The 19,054-nt window shown below is 45.4% G+C and overlaps 1 protein-coding gene across 1 annotated transcript in view; it reads left to right on the top strand.

Moving 5' to 3' along the window:
• Positions 1 to 18,709, top strand: part of NAALADL2 (N-acetylated alpha-linked acidic dipeptidase like 2) — a 1,070,337-nt gene extending 1,051,628 nt beyond the window's left edge. The window contains exon 12 of the mRNA XM_029617369.1: positions 17,858 to 18,709. Coding sequence (XP_029473229.1) covers positions 17,858 to 18,709 — 852 coding nt within the window. The remainder of the gene's footprint in view (positions 1 to 17,857) is intronic.
• The last annotated feature ends 345 nt before the right edge of the window (positions 18,710 to 19,054 follow it).

Below are 19,054 nucleotides of genomic sequence, written 5' to 3'. Positions count from 1 at the left end.
GGATTTGCATTACCCTCAACTCCCTTCTTTCCAAGATTCTATCCAGCAAATGAAAGTGCCTATTACTAAGTCATTGTATGCTTCCAGATTTCTTACTGCTTCAGTCAGTTACAAATTGTGAATTTAATTATTAGTACAAAATGGAAGAAAATCTTTAAAAAGATGTGTGTCTTAATGTGGTAGGGCTAATAATTCAGCCCATATTTTTCAATTGCTGATCACTTTTACTCTGCAGGGTTGTAATTTTGTGTTGTGTTTCCCTCTGGTTTCTGTAGCTTCTCTGGTTTGTGTGGGTGTTGTTTTGTTCTGTACATGGTTTCAGGAAACCACTGTGTGACTCTGTTCTTCGAATATGATACAATGTACTTTAATTTCAAACTCCTTCTGGATGACCTATTTGCATTGCAGAAGGCTCTACAGGTCAGAAAACAATTAATTAACAAAACACAGGATCTCTCTGTTAGAGCTAATACAGCTCTACTTTTCTCCCTCCCATTCTTCAGGGGCCTAGGCAAGAAATTATTAGGGATGTGCGTACTAACACGAAATACAAATTTTTCTGAAATTTCTTCCTTTTCTTTTTGTTTCGTAGCACTCCCAAAATAAGACAAAATAGACAATTTTGTTGCCATTGTCTATTTCGTTGAAAGCAAATGTACATCCCTATAAATTATTATTATTATTTTTAACTCTGTTACACAAATTTTCAAAGGAAAGTACTCTAAATTGCTTTCATGTGTCTGGTAAGACCTTCCTGCATAATATATTTTTAGTGCACATGTATGCTAAAATTTAGGGGGCGATCGTGTACATGCCTGCAATGTTACAATTACGTACGGACTTTACATATTTTTAATGGCAAAGTGTGTGCATGGTTTTATTTTGATAATTATCCCAGAAAAGCTAACACACATTTATCCTTGTTAGTTTGTGCAGGTAGTTTTTCTGAGAAAAAAATTACACACATATTTTTGAAAATTCAGAAGGATGGGCATAAGTGCAAACCCTTCCCCAACCCTCACCTGCTTTCATTTTCCTCAAAAGCATGTGCATGAGTGCTCTACCCAATTTTCTAAAAGCCCATTTCTGTGTTTTCCCATAAGAAATTGGCTTTGAAAATTACCCTCGTATTTATTTATTGTATTTATTTATTTAGAGGCTTTTCTATACCGATATTAGTAGGTACATCATATCGGTTTACATCAAACTGAAGATAGAAATTACATAAACAGGGAAGGGAGTGGGATAACAGTGGCTAAAAAGTAATTAAAGGATGGCGAATGGAAAAAAAGTATTGTATAAGACTCTCACTGAATATAAGTATACCACATAATTATACAATTATTTATCTAAGTAAGTCATGCACATAATATATTTCATAATAAATAATAGGGGAAAATATTCAGCAACTGGCTAACTTTGGCAGGATGTTCAACCTCACAGTCATACCATTGAATATACCTTACTATCTTAAAGTTAGCCAGATAATTTTCTCCAAGCAACTTTAAGACTACTCTGTTGCACGTCCCAGCCGCGTGGGTGCTGCAACCAGGCCTGCTCACCTCACGCTGCCCTCCACTAACTCCGGTCTTGCCGCGGCTGCCAGCTACCGCGACCTCAACGCGGGCCTCTCTGGCTTTGTCCACACTGCAGGCCTCACAGCGGAGCTCCCGTCTGGGCTCCGCATCTTCGGCTGCCTTGGCCCTGCCCCTAGGTACACACACGGATAACATCACTCCCTTTAAAAGGACTAGCACAGGAAACCCAGCTCAGCCACCGCCCGGTGACATCACATGAACTTCCTATAAATAGCAAGGCCATGTCCCCAGGACATCAGCAAATGGGTCGACACCGTGGTGTTCTAGTTTGCCTATTCCATGTTCCAGCATCTCCTTGTTCTAGTGTCTCTGTGTGTTCCAGTATTCCTGCGCCCTGTGTTCCTTCCTGTATTCTTACTCAGGTAGTACCTTCTCGGACTGATCTCTGGTACTGACCCCTGCCTGCCTGACTACTCTCTTCATCTGCTGCCTGGAACTGACCACTGCCTGCCTTGACTACACTCGGACTGACCCTGGTATTGACCCCTGCTTTGGCTGACCACTTCTGGACTGATACTCTGACTTTGACCCTTGTGCTTCACTTGGACACTCTCTTCTGGCCTTCCATGACTACCAGGCTATCCTGCTTGGATTCCATCCGTGGCCTTCATCCCACCAGACCCGCAGGCACTGCCTGTCTCGCCTGGAGGGCCTTCCTGAATTGTTACCTCCCTGAGGTCTCCGGAGCTTCCAGTTCGGGACTGGTCTATCCTTTCTGCATCAGCCTCGCACCCTTGCTTGTGGTGGGCACAACCCACCGCTACATCTCAGGGAGACCACCTGAGGCCCACCTAAGTCCAGGCAGTCCGGGTACCCAATGGCTCAACCTGTGGAAACCCCGGACTGTTACTGGCGAAGCTCCAGCTAGCCTCTGTCTCCTCATGTATTCCGCCTCCTGGTGGCAGGAGCTCTCTTGGTCCGACCAGAGGGCCGTACCAATCCTACACCAGGCCAAGGGTCCATCTCCAGTGCAACATGTTGCCAAGGTCATCCCTGGTCTGTCACTCGTGTCCAAGACAACGGATTATGGAAGCGTTGGCCTCCTTTGTGGAAAAGATGCGTTCTCAATTGGAAGAATCTGCTATGGCCAACCCAGGGGCTCTTGCCCATACTTTGCCCTCATGGGCACCACTGGCCCTCCCAGCTCCACCCCATTTTAATGGGGATCTGCACCTCTATAGAGGCTTCATAAATCAATGTTATATGCAGTTTTCACTGCAACCCTCATTTTTCCCAACGAGGCAACAAAGATCACCTTCATCCTTTCACGCCTTGAGAGGAAGGCCCTGGCATGGGCTTCCCCGCTCTGGGAACATTCTGACACAATTCTTCACCAGCTCCCTCAGTTCATCTCTGTCTTCCGATGCACCTTCCAGGACCCAGGTCAACAGGCGTTCACTGGCCACCACCTACTCCGCCTGTGTCAAGGTTCACACTTGCTCACTGAATACACAGTGGAGTTCAGAACTCTAGCAACTGAGTTGGGTTGGAGAAGACTGTCTGTGGGCATTCTACCTTGAGGGACTGTCTTCTGCCCTTAAAGATGAGCTAACCACCCGCGAGATCCCTGTATCTCTGCAGGACCTGGTCTCCCTGGTCGTTAGAATCGACTACCGTCTTCAGCAACAGCATCAGGAGATAAGAGCTCTCCAACCTTCTGCTTCACGGCCACCCCGTTCGATGAGTTCCCAGTTGAAGGCCTTACCAGCAGCCCCTCAACCTTCCGATGAACCAATGTAGATTAACCGTGGCCGTCTGACTCCAGAGGAATGTCTCCGATGAAGAAAATCGGGTCTATGCCTATATTTATTTATTTTTATTTTATTTATTAACTTTTATTTACCGACATTCGTGAAACACATCATGCCGGTTTACAAAAAACTCAAAGGAGGAAAGTTACAATATAACAATAACACAGTAAAACTGATAAATAGGTAAAACAATAGCGTAGTAGAGCAATAGTAGAGGGGAGGGGAGTGGGAAAGGGAGGATACCGGGGAGTGGGAGAGGGGAGGCTAAGGGAAGGGCAAAGGCTGGACAGAAAGGAGTGAAAGAACACAAATTATTCTCTAATTCTTCTCTAATATGGTTTATCATATAATTCTAATATGGTTTATCATATAATTCTTCTCTAATATGGTTTATCATATATAATCGCGTTTTAACTGTGATGCATGTTGGCACCACAGTAAAGTTAACCTACCTTTTAACTATTTATCTTTCTTCCACCTATCATTGTAATTTCCTTTCTCAGTTACATGTAAACTGACATGATGTTTTTTACGAATGCCGGTATATAAAAGTTATAAAATAAATAAATAAATAAAATAAATAGCTGCAACTATATACAGTTGGTGATAAGTACAGTCATAATCAAAATTGTAGAGCTAAGGAGGTAATGAGAGACATTTACTTAAAGTATTCACTTAAATATGAAATAAGAAGGGGGTTAGGATGATTTAAGGGCAGTATAGAAGGGAAAAGGGTTAATGGGTTAGCAAAAGGGTATTGGAGGGGCAGGGTGAGTAGGGCGGGAAAGGGGTACAGAGATTTAAATATACAAGGATCTCTTTACCTACATCTCCTCCAGACTTGTTCTGTGCGTCCAGGAAACTCCAAAGCCTGAGCCTGGTGGGGGTCCCAAGCATGGGCGCTACAGTTTCTGGCCCTGAACTGTTGCTGCCTGTCACCCTTCTTAGGGAGTCACGTTTATTCGCCACCACCGCCCTCGTGGACACTGGGGCGAGTGGAAATTTAATTTTAGAGGGATTGTCACACTCCTTCAGATACCAGTCCAACTACGCATTGCCTCAATTCAAGGAAAACTTCTCTCTTATTGTATCACTCATCATACTTTGGCCTTTCACCTCATTGTTGGGACCTCCATGATGAGATCTCCCTCCTGATCTTGAAATGATCAACATACCCTGTGGTCCTTGGACTTCCTTGGCTCCAGTTACATGCACCCCAATTCAACTGGCAATCCTTGCAACTCACCCAGTGGGGCCCTCGATGTCAAACCCACTGTCTACAGCAAGTGTCTCCATCCATGACAGTCCTAAGTTCTACAACCCTTCCGGGGTTACCTGCTCCATATTTGGAATTCAAAGACATGTTCTCCAAACAAAACACCGATATCCTGCCTCCACTCCGAAAGTTCAACTGTCCCATAGAACTCCTACCTTGAACTATGCCTCCCAGGGGCAGAACCTATCCTCTTTCACTCCCAGAAACCCAAGCGATGTCAGCATACATCAAGGAAAATTTGGCCAAAGAGTTCATAAGACCCTCTACTTCCCCGGAAGGTGCTGGGTTCTTCTTTGTAAAGAAAAAGGATAGCAGTCTGACCATGTATAGGTTTGAATGCTGTAACCCGTAAGGACCGGTATCCACTGCCACTTATCAGTGAACTGTTCGACAGCCTACAAGGCATTCAAGTCTTTACCAAAATAGATCTACATGGAGCATATAATCTAGTATGGATCCAACCAGAAGACACAAGAGATGGACAATACGAGTATGTAGTAATGCCCCTGCAGTCTTCCAGTGGCTAATAAATGAGATTTTCCGGGACCTATTGTACTCATTCGTCATAGTGTATCTAGACAATATATTAATCTTCTCCAAAGATCTGAAGTCTCATCATTCCCACGTTCAAACAGTCCTCCAATGTCTCAGAGACCACCATCTCTATGATAAATTGGAGAAGTTTATTTTTGAGCAACCCAGTCTCCCATTTCTGGGTTAAATCTTCTCCAACCACAGTTTCACCATGGACCCCAATAAACTCCAGGGTATTCGAGATTGGCCTCAACCAGTGGGTCTTCGAGCCCTACAAAGATTCCTTGGATTTACAAATTACTATCGAAACTTCATCGTCAATTACTCCACGCTGGCCGCCCCAATCACTGCTATGACCGGGAAAGGATGTGATCCTCGAGTGTGGAGCACCAAGGCTCAATCAGCGTTCCATGCCTTGAAAGAGGCCTTCTCTACCGCCCCTTCATAGTTGAAGTCGACGCATCTGCTATTGGAGCAGGAGCGGTCTTGAGCCAATACTCCACCAAGGGAACCCTAGTTCCAAGTTCCTTTTACTCACATAAATTCTCCTCCACAGAACAAAATTATACCATAGGAGATTGTGAACTCCTAGCAGTGAAACTTGCCCTCCAGGAATGGTGTCCCTGGCTTGAAGGGGCGCAACACAGTTTCACGATATTCACCGACCATAAAAATTTGGAACACCTAAAGGAGGCCCAGCTCCTTAACCCACAACAAGCTTGCTGGGCCCTATTCTTTGCATGCTTCAACTTCGAGTTCTGTTATTACCCAGCAGTGAAAAATCTCCGTGCAGATGTGCTCTCTCGCTCCGTCGAGCCAGAAGACACACCCGAGACTCCCAGGCACATTATTGACCCAGCCTGCATATCCATTGCTGCCACTACCACAGTACCAGCTGGGAAGACGGTGGTTCCCTGCCATCTCCATGAACATGTGCTTCATTGGGCTCATGACTCCAAACTGGCTGGTCAACCCAGCCGAGCCCGAACTCTTGAGATGTTCCAAAGACACTATTGGTGGCCGGGTATGACAAAGGACTCCCAATAATACATGGACTCCTGTACAGTTTGCGCACAGCAAAAAACCCAGACTGGCCACCCATGGGGGCTTCTTCAACCACTTCCTGTGCCCACCGAGCCCTGGTCTAGTTTGTTCACAGACTTCATCGTAGATCTACCTCCTTCAAAAGGAAATATTGTGATCTGGGTCATAATAGACTATTTCTCAAAAATGGCCCACTTTGTCCCCTTACCTGGACTCCCATCAGCTCCAGAGTTAGCTCGACTCTTCCTAACCCACGTATTACATGTACATGGACTACCTCAAGAAATCATCTCTGATCGTGGTCCTCAATTTACTGCTAAATATTGGAGGTCTCTCTGTAAAAAATTCAATATCTCGTTAAACTTAATGTCAGCATATCACCTGCAAGCAAATGGCCAGGCCGAGAGGACTAATCGGTCTTTGAAAACCTTTCTGCGATCGTATGTCAACAACCAACAAGATGACTGGGTTGTCCTCCTGCCATCGGCAGAACTATCCCATAACACCCATATCACATCTGCCATGGAAGTATCGCCCTTCGCTGTAGTCTTCAATCATCAACCTCATATACCCCTACCAGTTCCACTCAGTGTATCCTCACCTGCAGCCCAATCTACAGTACAAACCATACGCCGGCTCTGGAACCAAGTGAAGGAACTGCTCTGCCAAGCAGCTGACAGGGCCAAGCGCATCATAGACGTCCATCGTCAGACCGCACCTCTGTTCCTCCCTGGGCAAAAGATCTGGCTTAGTACTAAGCACATCCGACTATGGTTGCCTTCCCAATGGCTAGCCCCTATGTTCATCGGTACATTCCCCGTCCTTCGACACATAGAAGCAGTCACCTACCAATTGAAACTCCCAGCTTCCATTGGGATTCACAACACATTCCACGTGTTGCTACTCAAGCCGTTGGTCCTGTCCTGGCCTTCCCGAAGGCCTCTTAAACCAACGCAACACTCAACGGAACCTGAAAACACTTTACAAGTCAAGAGAGGTCTTAGATGTCCGACGCCATCAGGGCCACTGGGAATACCTCCTGTCATGGGAAGGCTTCGGCCCAGAATAGAATTCATGGGAGCCCTCTCACCACATTCTCAATAAAAATCTTCTTCTATCAGTGACACCCAGAAAAACCCAAACCGGTAAGGGGGAGGCCTAGAAGGGGGGGTACTGTTGCGTGTCCCAGCCGCGTGGGTGCCACAACCGGGCCTGCTCACTTCGCACTGTCCTTCACTAGCTCCAGTCTTGCTATGGCTGCCAGCTACCTGTGTCCCCAATGCTCACCACGGTCCTCTCAGGCTTCCTCCACGCCACAGGCCTCACAGCGGAGCCGGCTGAAGAAACTCCGTATCTTCAGCCGCCTCGGCCCCGCCCCTAGGCACACATGCAGCCAACGTCAGTCCCTTTAAAGGGACCAGCACGGGAAATCCAGCTCGGCCGCCGCCCGGTGATGTCACATGAACTTCCTATAAATAGCAAGGCCCTGTCCCCAGGACCTCGCCTTGGCAATCGGGTTGACACCATGGTGTTCTAGTTTGCCTATTCCGTGTTCCAGCATTTCCTTGTTCCAGTGTCTCCATGTTCCAGTGTCTCCATGGTCCAGCCTCTCCGTGTGTTCCAGTGTTCCTGTGCCCTGTGTTCCTTCCTGTGTCCTTACTCATGTAGTACCTTCTCGGACTGATCTCTGGTACTGACCCTCGCTTGCCTTGACTTCACTCGGACTGACCCTGGTATTGACCTCTGCTTTGGCTGAGCACTTCTGGACTGATACTCTGGCTTTGACCCTTGCACTTCACTTGGACACTCTCTTCTGGCCTTCTGTGACTACCAGACCATCCTGCTTGGATTCCATCCGTGGCCTTCATCCAACCAGACCCACAGATGCTGCCTGTCTCACCCGGAGCGCCTTTCTGAACTGTTACCTCCCTGAGGTCTCCAGAGCTTCCAGTTAGGGTCTGGTCTATCCTTTCTGCATCAGCTGCACACCCTTGCTTGTGGTGGGCACATCCCTCCACTACCTCTCCGGGAGACCACCTGAGGCCCACCTAAGTCTAGTCTGTCCTAGTACCCAAGGGCTCAACCTGCAGAAACCCCGGATTGTTACTGGTGAAGCTCCATCTAGCCTCTGTCTCCTCATGTGCTTTGCCTCCTGGCGGAGGGCGCTCTCTGGGTCCGACCAGAGGGCCATACCAATCCTGCACCAGGCCAAGGTTCCACCTCCAGCCCAATATACTTTACAGCACAAATAATCAGATTTAGTGGGATAACTTTTCCATCTAACTTAACTCCACCCTGGAATGCCTCCGAAATGCCCCTACATTATCCGGCTAAACTGTGGTGAGCTCTCATCACAGGAAACAGTCTGGAGAAATAAAAAGGTGTTCAACCACAGCTACAGATGACACTGTGCAGGAAGAGAGTGTGCAGCTGTTGAGTAAGAAAGTGAGAAAAGAAAGCACGGAAAAAGTCTGGGAACTGAAGTCCCAGAAGAGAGAGGCAGAGGTTCAGCACTGGTGAAGTGTGATGATTGTGTACAGGTAACAGATTAACATTGGATTTCCAGAGAAACAAAAGCCCTGGGAAAAGGCAGAAGAGTTCAGATACCGAAGTAGCCAGAGAGGGCACAATCAAGAAGGCTGTGCCAGGGAGATTGTGCAGCCAGAGGGGCTTAGAGCTGGTCAGATGGGAAGGAGGACAGAGTCACTATTATTAGGAGGCCAGGGAACTTAAGGATAAGCTGATTGGAATCATAGTCAAAAGCTAGCCACTGCGTGTTTTTGTATAGTCTGGGAGGTAAAGTCTGTTGTGGGGAACAGGAGGGCTGTCTGCACCAGCATGCACACTTAAGACATTTCTATTAGAAACTGATTGGCCTGTGGTGCAATAGGCTGACAAATAAAACCTGCTGTTTCAGTGCCTCTGATTACAGTTGTGAGTGTTTGGACAATCAAGCAACAGTCCAAGGCAAGGCACAGATGAGTGCCTTGTCACAACTGATATAAGTGACAATGCTTTTCCATTTTATTATATCTTTACTTTTTGATAACAGTTGCACAGCCTCTTCTGGAAATCATAAATAATGGTAAAGGCCAATAACATGGACATCCTGGACTGTCCAGCCTTCCGTATGCACCTGCTCCAGCACAAAATCTTCCCTAAATACTTCCACAAATAAAACAAACTCAAAGCTTGGGAAATCAAGGACCATACTTTTATTGAACTACCACAGATGAGTGACAACTTCCAACCCTATCGAGTCAATCAACCCATGTAAGCTAGTTAGTCCATCTGCCGTGACCTAGCTATACATGCTACCTACAGGTCACCTTGTTCTGTCATGATCAGTCAACCAGAAGCTGTTGCTATTTGAACCCCTACTACACTTCTCCTGGGCTACTGAAACCAATCACACCAATGGCTCTCCAGAGTCTCCTAAAATGGTCAACCTTGCCATCCTGGCATTTCAATCAACCCTTCCCTGGACAAAAGGGTTTAGTTGTTCATTTTTTAATTTTTGGCCTGTCGGTTCCTCTTTTCTGCTTTATCTTCCAGCTCAATCAGAACCAGTGCTGGGATGCTGGCACCATGAGCCTTCATTCATAACTACCCAGGGATTTCCCACCCCAACCGCTGTTTTAATAGATCCACCCTCCCACTGCTCCTAGTCTAGTCATTTCAACAATCCTGAGCCAGAAGCCATGTACTAGGGCTCCTTCTGGAACCCTGTATCATAAACTCTAAATTCAACTATGAAGCACAGACCTTGGTGACCTTCTTCCCATCCAGGGGCTGCGAACATTGCCTTTGCAGCATCTCCAGACCCAGCCAACCAAGGATATGGAAGGTCCCATCTAAGATCTTCCACATGAATGTGCACAGCACTTGCCAGTTGCCACTAAGCAGGTCCATGGCTCAGGAAATCTGCCATATTCCTCTAAAGCTGTGACACAGAAACAAGAAAGAACCATAATATATCGCAATTAAAAGAGTAGATAGGGGTTTACCAACCACTGAGGGATTGAAAAAAGGAGGGCAAAGGTCTTGCTCTCCTGCCTTTTCTCCTGCACCTCTGTCTTCCTCCTTCATCCATGTCTCTATGCTCTCCAGGGGAGAGGTGGTGCCAACATGGCCATTTGGCTAGGGCCTACAATGTTCAAGGGTCCTACTTTTGTTGGACAAAATTTAAAAAAATAAATAGATATATATCTATTTCTAACATATATAAATACAAATTTCAATTGCAATTGAAGAATTTGCTAACAAAAAAGCTCATAAAGCCTTCTTAAATAAATAAAAACTATTTGGGAAATTTAGAAAACGATTTCTCTTATTAAGTATCACATCAGAACCTTACACAGGGGTCTACTTTTCTTATCTGGCATGGGTCTAATTCCTGCTCTCTCCGACCCTGTCCCTATGTATCAGCGGCAAGGGGTTTTAAACCACATGGATGAACATTGCAGGCAGACCATTGAAGGACTACCTCTCCCTCCATGTGAAGTAGCATCGTGGTGCAAGGAAGTTTAAGGTTGGGCCCAGTATGATGCTATCCCCAACAATTGTGGACATGATCTTGCTGTGCCCAGGCCTCACCACCAGTCCCCTAGGAAAAATACATATTTTCCAGATAAAATATTTCCTTCATGGAAATATCTTATCAGTAATCAATTAAAATAAGTAATTTTTTATTATGCTGGTGTAAGTGACTGCAAAGGGACGGTAACTTTTAAACAGGTGCATAGGAGCACATATGCATGTTTTCATCAGCCCGCACCCAGGGCCGCAGCCATTTTATAACATACATATGTATACGTGCACATGTTATAAAATAGCTTGACCGCATGCACATGTTCACACAGTTTTAAGTGGATGTGCTCCTCTGTGCGCAAATGCCACTTCTACCGAATAAGTGGGGGGATGAGCGCCAATGCCATTACCTGTTTTACCAATTCATTCCCAGTTCACCCAGGTAAGGAATAGGACTTCCAGACCCCTCTAGTTTAATAGCATCTCTTCTCCCCTGTTTGCCACAACACATAAAAACCTGCCGATCTATTTGTCTTTATTTTATGACTTGCGCGTCATCCATAGCAGAAGTAAAGTTACACGGCTATGTGCGCCTATTTATTTATTTTATTTATTTATTTAAAAGGTTTTATATACTGTCATTCGAGGGTATATCACAATGGTTTACAATACCAAACATAAAACAAATAATAAAACAATATATAAAATTACATTATACAACAGACAGGCTGAGTACCGCAGTTTACAAGCAGGATTCACAAATATAAACAAGACAGTATTTCGAGGCTGTAGATGTTAAAGACCCTTTTTTTGATCTTCCAAATAGGCTCTCTCAAAGAGCCAAGTTTTGAGGCCTTTTCGGAATTTCCTTAACTCAGTTTCTAGCCTTAACTTTGCAGGCATGGTGTTCCAAAGGTTAGCACCCGCAAAGGATACAACTCTTTCACGCATCAAAAATAGATGTGCAGTGTTTAATGAAGGAATCTGGAGTAGGCCTTTGTTCGCTGACCTCAATGACCTGCTCGGGGTATGTAGTCAAATTGAAAAGTTTAACCAGTCGGTTTTCTGACCATATATTGCCTTGTGAAGGATGCAACACATTTTGTACCATATTTTTTGAATAATCGGGAGCCAATGTATTTGTATCAATATCAGGGTAATGTGGTCTCGTTTTTTACAATTTGTCAGATGCCTATGAGCATAAGTATTTACGTGCTAATTTCAATGTAAAATCCAGGAATGCCTATGCCCCGCCCAGACCACACCCATGCCCCACCCCTTTTTAGAACCTTTCATTTGTGCACGTAGTGGCACATATATCTGTACTTGGTGCTTAAAATCCACCGGTCCAATTTGTGTGCATATCTGGCTTTTAAAATTCACCTTTAAATGTTTATTTACCTAAACCTTTCTAATTATCACTCATTATCAAAGCCCACTACGAATGATGAAACATTTCTGCTCATTAGAAAAGTTCCACCTCTATCAATGATGGCTAAGTTATAAGTTGTCTTGAAATGACAATGTTATCTTAACGTAAAGTGCTATGTGATTAGATAGCTGGATGGGTCATGACACTGTTACTAGGGTTGTGTATCTCTCCTTTTTTTTTTTTTCCATTTTAATTTGTTTTTCATTTCAGGGGTATTTTTGTTGTTGAGTTTTTTTGGTACGTAAGGAGGACAGCTTTAAACTATTCGCCTGCATGCCCATATATGCAGCTCTATGGATGCGCCCACGCATGCACATGTATTTTATATCACATGCACTATATAAAATGGGGTAGATTTTATAACATGTGCACGCAGCCTACATGTGCACGCGCTACCCGAAGCATGCACATGTACGCCTGATTTTATAACATGCGAACGCAGGTGTGCACATGTTATAAAATCTGGGGTCGGCACGCACAAGGGGGTGCCCAATTGTGCACCTTGCGCATGCCGAGCCCGCTCCGAGTCATGCTGCTTTCTCCCGTACCCTCCAGGCCAATCCAAAATCGGAGCGGCCTCAGATGGAACTTCCCTACCCCCCTACCCCACCTTCCCTTCCCCTACCTCCCCCGCCCTTTCCACCCTACCTTGTTGATTTCTTTTTTTTGTTTTAAAACTTACTTCAGCCCTGGGGCTGAAGTAAATTGCGTGCACGGCCGACTGCCGGCACGCGATCCCTGGCCCAGCGGCTGTGCGAAGGCCTCTGGCCACACCCCTACCCCCAGACCACCCTGCCCCTCCCCACTCTTTTTGTAAAGTCCTGGGACTTACACGTGTGCCAGGGCTTTACACGCATCATCGGGCCTTTTGAAAATAGGCCTGGCGCGCGTAAGGCCGGTTATGCTAGTAAATCCTCCGGATTTATGCACGTAACCTTTTGAAAATCCAGCCCAATATGAATAAATCTACACGACAACGTGTTCACCTATCAAAAAATATGTAGCATACATTTTAAATATAGCTGGATAAGTTTCAACTTATTTATTTATTTGTAAAATGTATAACCTGCTTATCCACAAATTTAAAGTGGCAACAAATATCCAGCTAAGGAGTCCTGTGGCAACTTATCCAGATATGCAGAACTGTTTAAAACGTATCCAGTCAAGTAAGAAAGCAGGATAATTAAAAGAAAAGTGCTACAGAGGTGGACAAATAAGATGGACAATAACTAGCGTTTGAAGACTTATCCGGCTATCTTATTTATCTGTCTATGTAGCGCTTTTTAAGATTTATTTGGATAAGTGGCGGACATCTGCTATGCATGGTTCTTGTGCTCCTAATTTTACTTATTTAAAAGAGGAAATTTAACTCACGTATTTTCCTTCGCACTTGTCAGCATTTACGCATGTATCTTATCAAAATGTATAGCAAGCATATGTGAAAGAAATTACAGGTTAAACCAATCAGCCCACCAGCCTATCTCTGGGTCATAGAGCCCACCCTGGTTCTTCAGCCTGCACTCCTCCCCCCCCCCCAGTATACCCATATCCCTCACCCAGTCAGAATTTGCCTATAAAGAATAATATTCTGACTTACACCTGATAATTAGGTGTAAATATGTGCAGGTAACAGCCGTATGTGCATCATGTTCGCAGGTATTAAAATAGCATCTTATAAGTGCAAATGTTGGCAGACTAAGGGAGAATTTGAAATGAAGTTGGCCATAGAAGCAAAAACATCATTAAAAAACTTTTAAAAGTATATCCAAAGCAGGACACCTATGAGGGAGTCTGTTGGACCATTAGATGACTGAGGGGTTAAAGAGGCTCTTAGGGAAGATGAGGTCATTGCAGAAAGACTACATTAATTCTTTGCTTCTATGTTTACTAATGAGGGATGCCGGTTCTGGAGATGGTTTTCAAGGGTGATATTTCAGATGAACTGAAGACGTAGTAGGCCAGATTGACAAACTAAAGAGTGCATATCACCTGGATGGGATAGTATGCACCCCAGGGTTCTGAAGGTACTAAAAAATGAAATTTCAGATTTATTAGTTGAAATTTGTAACCTATCATTAAAATCATCCATTGTACCTGAAGACTGGAGATGGCCAGTATAACTCCAATATTTAAAAAGGACTCCAGGAGCGATCTGGGAAACTATAGACCAGTGAGCCTGATTTAAATGCTGGGAAAAATAATGGAAACTATTCTAAAAATCAAAATCAAAATCACAGAGCATATAGAAAGACATGGTTTAATGGTACATAGTCAGCATGGTTTCCCAAGGCAAGTCTTGCCTCACAAATCTGCTTCATTTTTTTGAAAGGGTTAAAAACATGTGGATAAAGGTAAACCTATTAGATGTAGTGCATTTGGATTTTCAGAAGGCTTCTAAGGAAACTAAAAAGTCATGGGATAGGATGCAATGTTCTTTCATAGATTACAAACTGGTTAAAAGACAGGAAACAGAGAGTAGGATTAAATGGTCAATTTTCTCAGTGGTAAAAGGTAAACAGGGATCTGTACTTGGACCATTGATTTTCAATATATTTATAAATGATCTGGAAAGGAATATGATGAGTGAGGTAATCAAATTTGCAAATGATACAAAATTATTCAGCGTAGTTAAATCACAAGCGGTTTGTGATAAATTGCAGGAGGACCTTGCGAGACTGGAAGTTTGGGCATTCAAATGGCAAATGAAATTTAATGTGGACAAGTACAAGGAGATGCATATAGGAAAAAATAATCCATGCTGTTGATACACAATGTTAGGTTCCATATTAGAAGCTACCACCCAGGAAAAAGATATAGGTGTCAGCTCAGTGTGCTGTGGTAGTCAAAAAAGCAAACAGAATGTTAGGAACTATTAGGAAGGGAATGGTAAATAAAACATAAAAAGTCATAATGTCTCTGTTGCGTCCGTCGGTCTCAAGACGGCTTCACCTGACATGCCTCACCTCTATTTCAGCCTTCTCCACCAGCCTCAGGAGAATGGCGTCCGTCACTTCTCCTTGCCGCACCCTCCTGCTTCTCCGGAGCGGCTCTGGTGCGGCATCCCGCCATGTTGACCTGAGGTCTCTTAGGGGGCACGCGCGCGCATGCTTCACATCTTGTAGCAGTGTTGGCGTGAACCTCGGGGGGCATCCCCCTCGAGTGACGTCACTGCTTCCTACTTCAAAAGGTTGACCATTTGCTGACTCTCTGTTAGCAACAGATTGGATTCGTTCTGGTCTGAAGTTACTCTGCCACTTCTACTGCCGCTGGAAGCTACCTTCACCCTCTTGGGTTCTACTAACCTGGGTACCCGCTCCTCGGGGGCCCTTTGCTTATTTCCAGGTGCCTATCCTAAATACAGGTACTCGCTTCTCAAGGGCCTGTGTGTCTATCCTGGTGCCTTCTGCCAATTCTTCAACCTGCTGGAACACTACCTATCAGCTACACAGAGTGAGTACTACTTCTCCCAGTCTGTCCATCTACAGCTCCTCGCTGTCCATCTGCATCGAACCCTACACCACCATTGTGGAACGGGTCTCTTCTGCCGAGGATCACAGACTGTTGATACCTATGCTTTCTCTACTGCTCATTGGGAATATCTACTCAGCTTCAAGGGAGTGTGTTATAACATCTGCCAGTCTGTTTCTCCTACAGTGCCTTACTGGATATCTGCATCGGGGCCTTACACCACCATTGTGGGACAGATCTCCTATGCAGAGGATCACAGACTGTTGCTATCTAATCCACTCTCTACTGCCACCTCTGGTGAACCATACAAGTTGTATAATAAAGATATATTCTCTGTATTTATGCATCTGAGTCTAGCCTGGTGCTACAGTTCCCTACGGAGCTCCTCCCCGTGGGAGATACCATCACTGTTGCCTCTGAGAATCCACCAAACACCTCGATAACATAACAGTCTCTGTATCACACCATGGTGAGACTGAAGCTTGAGTGCTGTCTACAATTCTGGTTGCTGCATCTCAAAAAAGATGTAGTTGAGATGGAGAAGGTACAGCGAAGGGTGACCAAAATGATAAAGGGGATGGAACAGCTCCCCTATGAAGAAATGCTAAAGAGGTTAGAGCTGTTCAGTTTGGAGGGAGGATATGATAGAGGTCTTTAAAATCATGAGAAGTCAAGAACAGGTAAATATGAATTGATTATTTACTCTTTCAGATAATAGAAGGACTAGGGGGCACCATGACATTATCAAGTAGCACATTTAAAACTAATCGGAAAAAATTCTTTTTCACTCAGCGCACAATGAAGCTCTGGAATTTGCTTCCAGAGGTTGTGGTTAGTGCAGTTAGTGTGGCTGGGTTTAAAAAAGGTTTGGATAAGTTCCTGGAGAAGAAGTCCATAAACTGCTTTTCCCTGTACATACCAGGATCATTCCAGACGGTGGGTTATGTCCCCCGTCCAGCAGATGGAGTCAGAACGAAAAACTCTCAGGGGAGCGCCTTATAGCCACGCCTCCCCTGCTTCAGCTTTCAGTAAAGTTCTGACTCCAGCAGATGCGAGCAGGGAACACTGACGTTCCCAGCATTTAGACTTAGGTTTTTCTATTTGTGAAAGTAACCTTTTTATTTGTTTGAGGGATCAAGTTTTGTTTTAAGGAAAGGTTTATTATATTAAATTTTCTATTTCAATAATTTAGTCAGGTTTCTGACTCCTTGGACTTGCTGACAGACTGTTTTCTCACTGTCCTTTTTTCTCTTATTGCTACCTTTTCCTGTCGGTTGTTTTCTTCCTCAGGTTTAGAGGTAAGTTCCTTTTTATTTTTAGGTACAGAGGAACTTATTGTTTAGGGTCCGAGGGGTATATCGGTGGTGCCGTTCACTCCCCTCCCGCCCGTGTTCGTGGCCATTCACCCCCTCCCCTCCCCCCTTCCCGGTGGTGTGAGGAAGAATTTTTACCCGCGGCCCCGCGAAGTTATATTCCCCGGGGCCGCTAATCGTTGGGAAGTCCCATTCCCTGACGGTTCTTGTGAGATTGTTGGGGGTAGAACCGGCTTGGACCCTCAGCCTTTTTAGGCTGCCTGTTTTTTACTCTGCGCGCTCGAGCAGCCTCCGTTTTCGCGCCGAAATGCAGCGGGACTTGGCTGATGAAGACGCGGTACAGAGGGAATCTCTGTCCCGTGAAAGTCGCCGTTTTACCGTCTCTTCGGGAGGGGAGGATAGCCCTTCTCCAGACGAAAACGACTTTCCTCAGGAGCGAGCGCACAGAAAACGTCAGGCTCCGTTCCCGTCGAGCGCGGGAACGGCGGCCATTTTGAATCAGGAGCCAAGCACCGGCGTTTCAGCTGATGACACAGGGGCTCAGTTTTCCTCTTCCCTGCCGCTTTCTACTAGCGGAATTGCTCCGTTGGCACAACATATTGGAAACTCTGAGGGATTTTTTCTCTCCAGAGTTTATTGTTTTAATGCATAAGGCTTTTATACATAGCAGGGATTCTCTTGTCGGTGGAGGGGGGCCTCCCCCATCTAAGATACCATGTATGCCTATTTCCTTGGGAGGGCTTCCTCCCCAGATTACTCCTGTTCTGGGAACACCGGGAACTTCCCGAGGAACTCCACCTGCCATGACAGCACCTCAGACATCAGCGGGAGGAGGTGACCCGCTGGCTGACGATCCCTCTCTTGCAGCATAAGTAGAGGGGGATGACCCTAGAGTTCTCCGCATTTTTCAGCTGGGAGAACTTGATGATCTTATTCCACACATCCTCCAGGAGATGGACATTGACCCTCCTCCAGATCCAGTCACACAGGATCCGACTGTCAAGAAAGGGGATCCACTTTTAGCGGGACTTCGTCCTATGGCAAAAGCATTCCCCACTCATTACAATATTTTACAGCTGATTTCAAGAGAATGGGATACTCCTGAATCCAACCTTAGAGTTGGAAGGGCTATGGATAAATTGTATCCTCTACCGACGGATTTCTTAGAGCTTCTCCGTGTCCCAGCGGTAGATTCGGCAGTTTCTGCAGTGACAAAACATACGACTATTCCTGTTACAGGAGGAACTGCATTGAAGGATACTCAAGACAGAAAGTTGGAAGCTTACCTCAAACGGATTTTTGAGGTCTCGGCTTTGGGTATGAGAGCTGCTATTTGCAGTTCATTAGCTCAGCGTGCGGGACTTCGTTGGATCCAACAGCTTCTTACCTCTCAGTCTTTGCCGGACGGCGAGGCTCAGCTAGCAGACAGATTAGAGGCCGTGGTGGCTTACGGAGCAGATGCCTTTTACGATCTTATCAGAGTACAGGCTCGTGCCATGGTAGCTGCGGTATCAGCACGCCGTCTCCTCTGGTTAAGGAATTGGGCAGCTGATGCCTCTTCCAAAACCCGCCTAGGATCTCTTCCCTTTAAAGGTAGATTCCTTTTTGGGGAAGATCTGGATCAGATTATTAAGTCGCTTAACGAAAATGCAGTTCATAAGCTACCAGAGGATCAACCCCGCTCTTATAGATCCTTCAACACTGGCAGAAATAGGTTTCGAAGTCAGCGCAAATCTCGGCCCATGAAACAACAGCCACCTTGACCTCCTTCTGCTCGTTCCCATACTTGGAACCGGTCCTTTCGAGGCCGGCGTTCTGGTAAGGACGGACATGGAACGAGTACCGCTCAGAAATCATCTCAATGATGCCAGGTGGACCCACGAGCCAGTTCCCCATTTGGGGGGACTGCTTATGCTTTTTTACGAAGCATGGGTCCACATAACCTCAGACCAGTGGGTACTAAATATCTTAAAACACGGTTACGCGTTGGATTTTGTCCGTCCTCCTCCAGACAGGTTCCTATTCTCTCCATGCGGGTCCTTACTCAAACGCCATGCTGTTCGGCAAACACTGGTTCGTCTTCTTACCTTGGGGGCGATAGTTCCTGT

This window comes from Rhinatrema bivittatum, chromosome 9, assembly GCF_901001135.1.
Source record: "Rhinatrema bivittatum chromosome 9, aRhiBiv1.1, whole genome shotgun sequence".
In the NCBI taxonomy this organism is placed as follows: domain Eukaryota; kingdom Metazoa; phylum Chordata; class Amphibia; order Gymnophiona; family Rhinatrematidae; genus Rhinatrema; species Rhinatrema bivittatum.
This window is presented reverse-complemented; position numbering and strand designations above follow the sequence as displayed.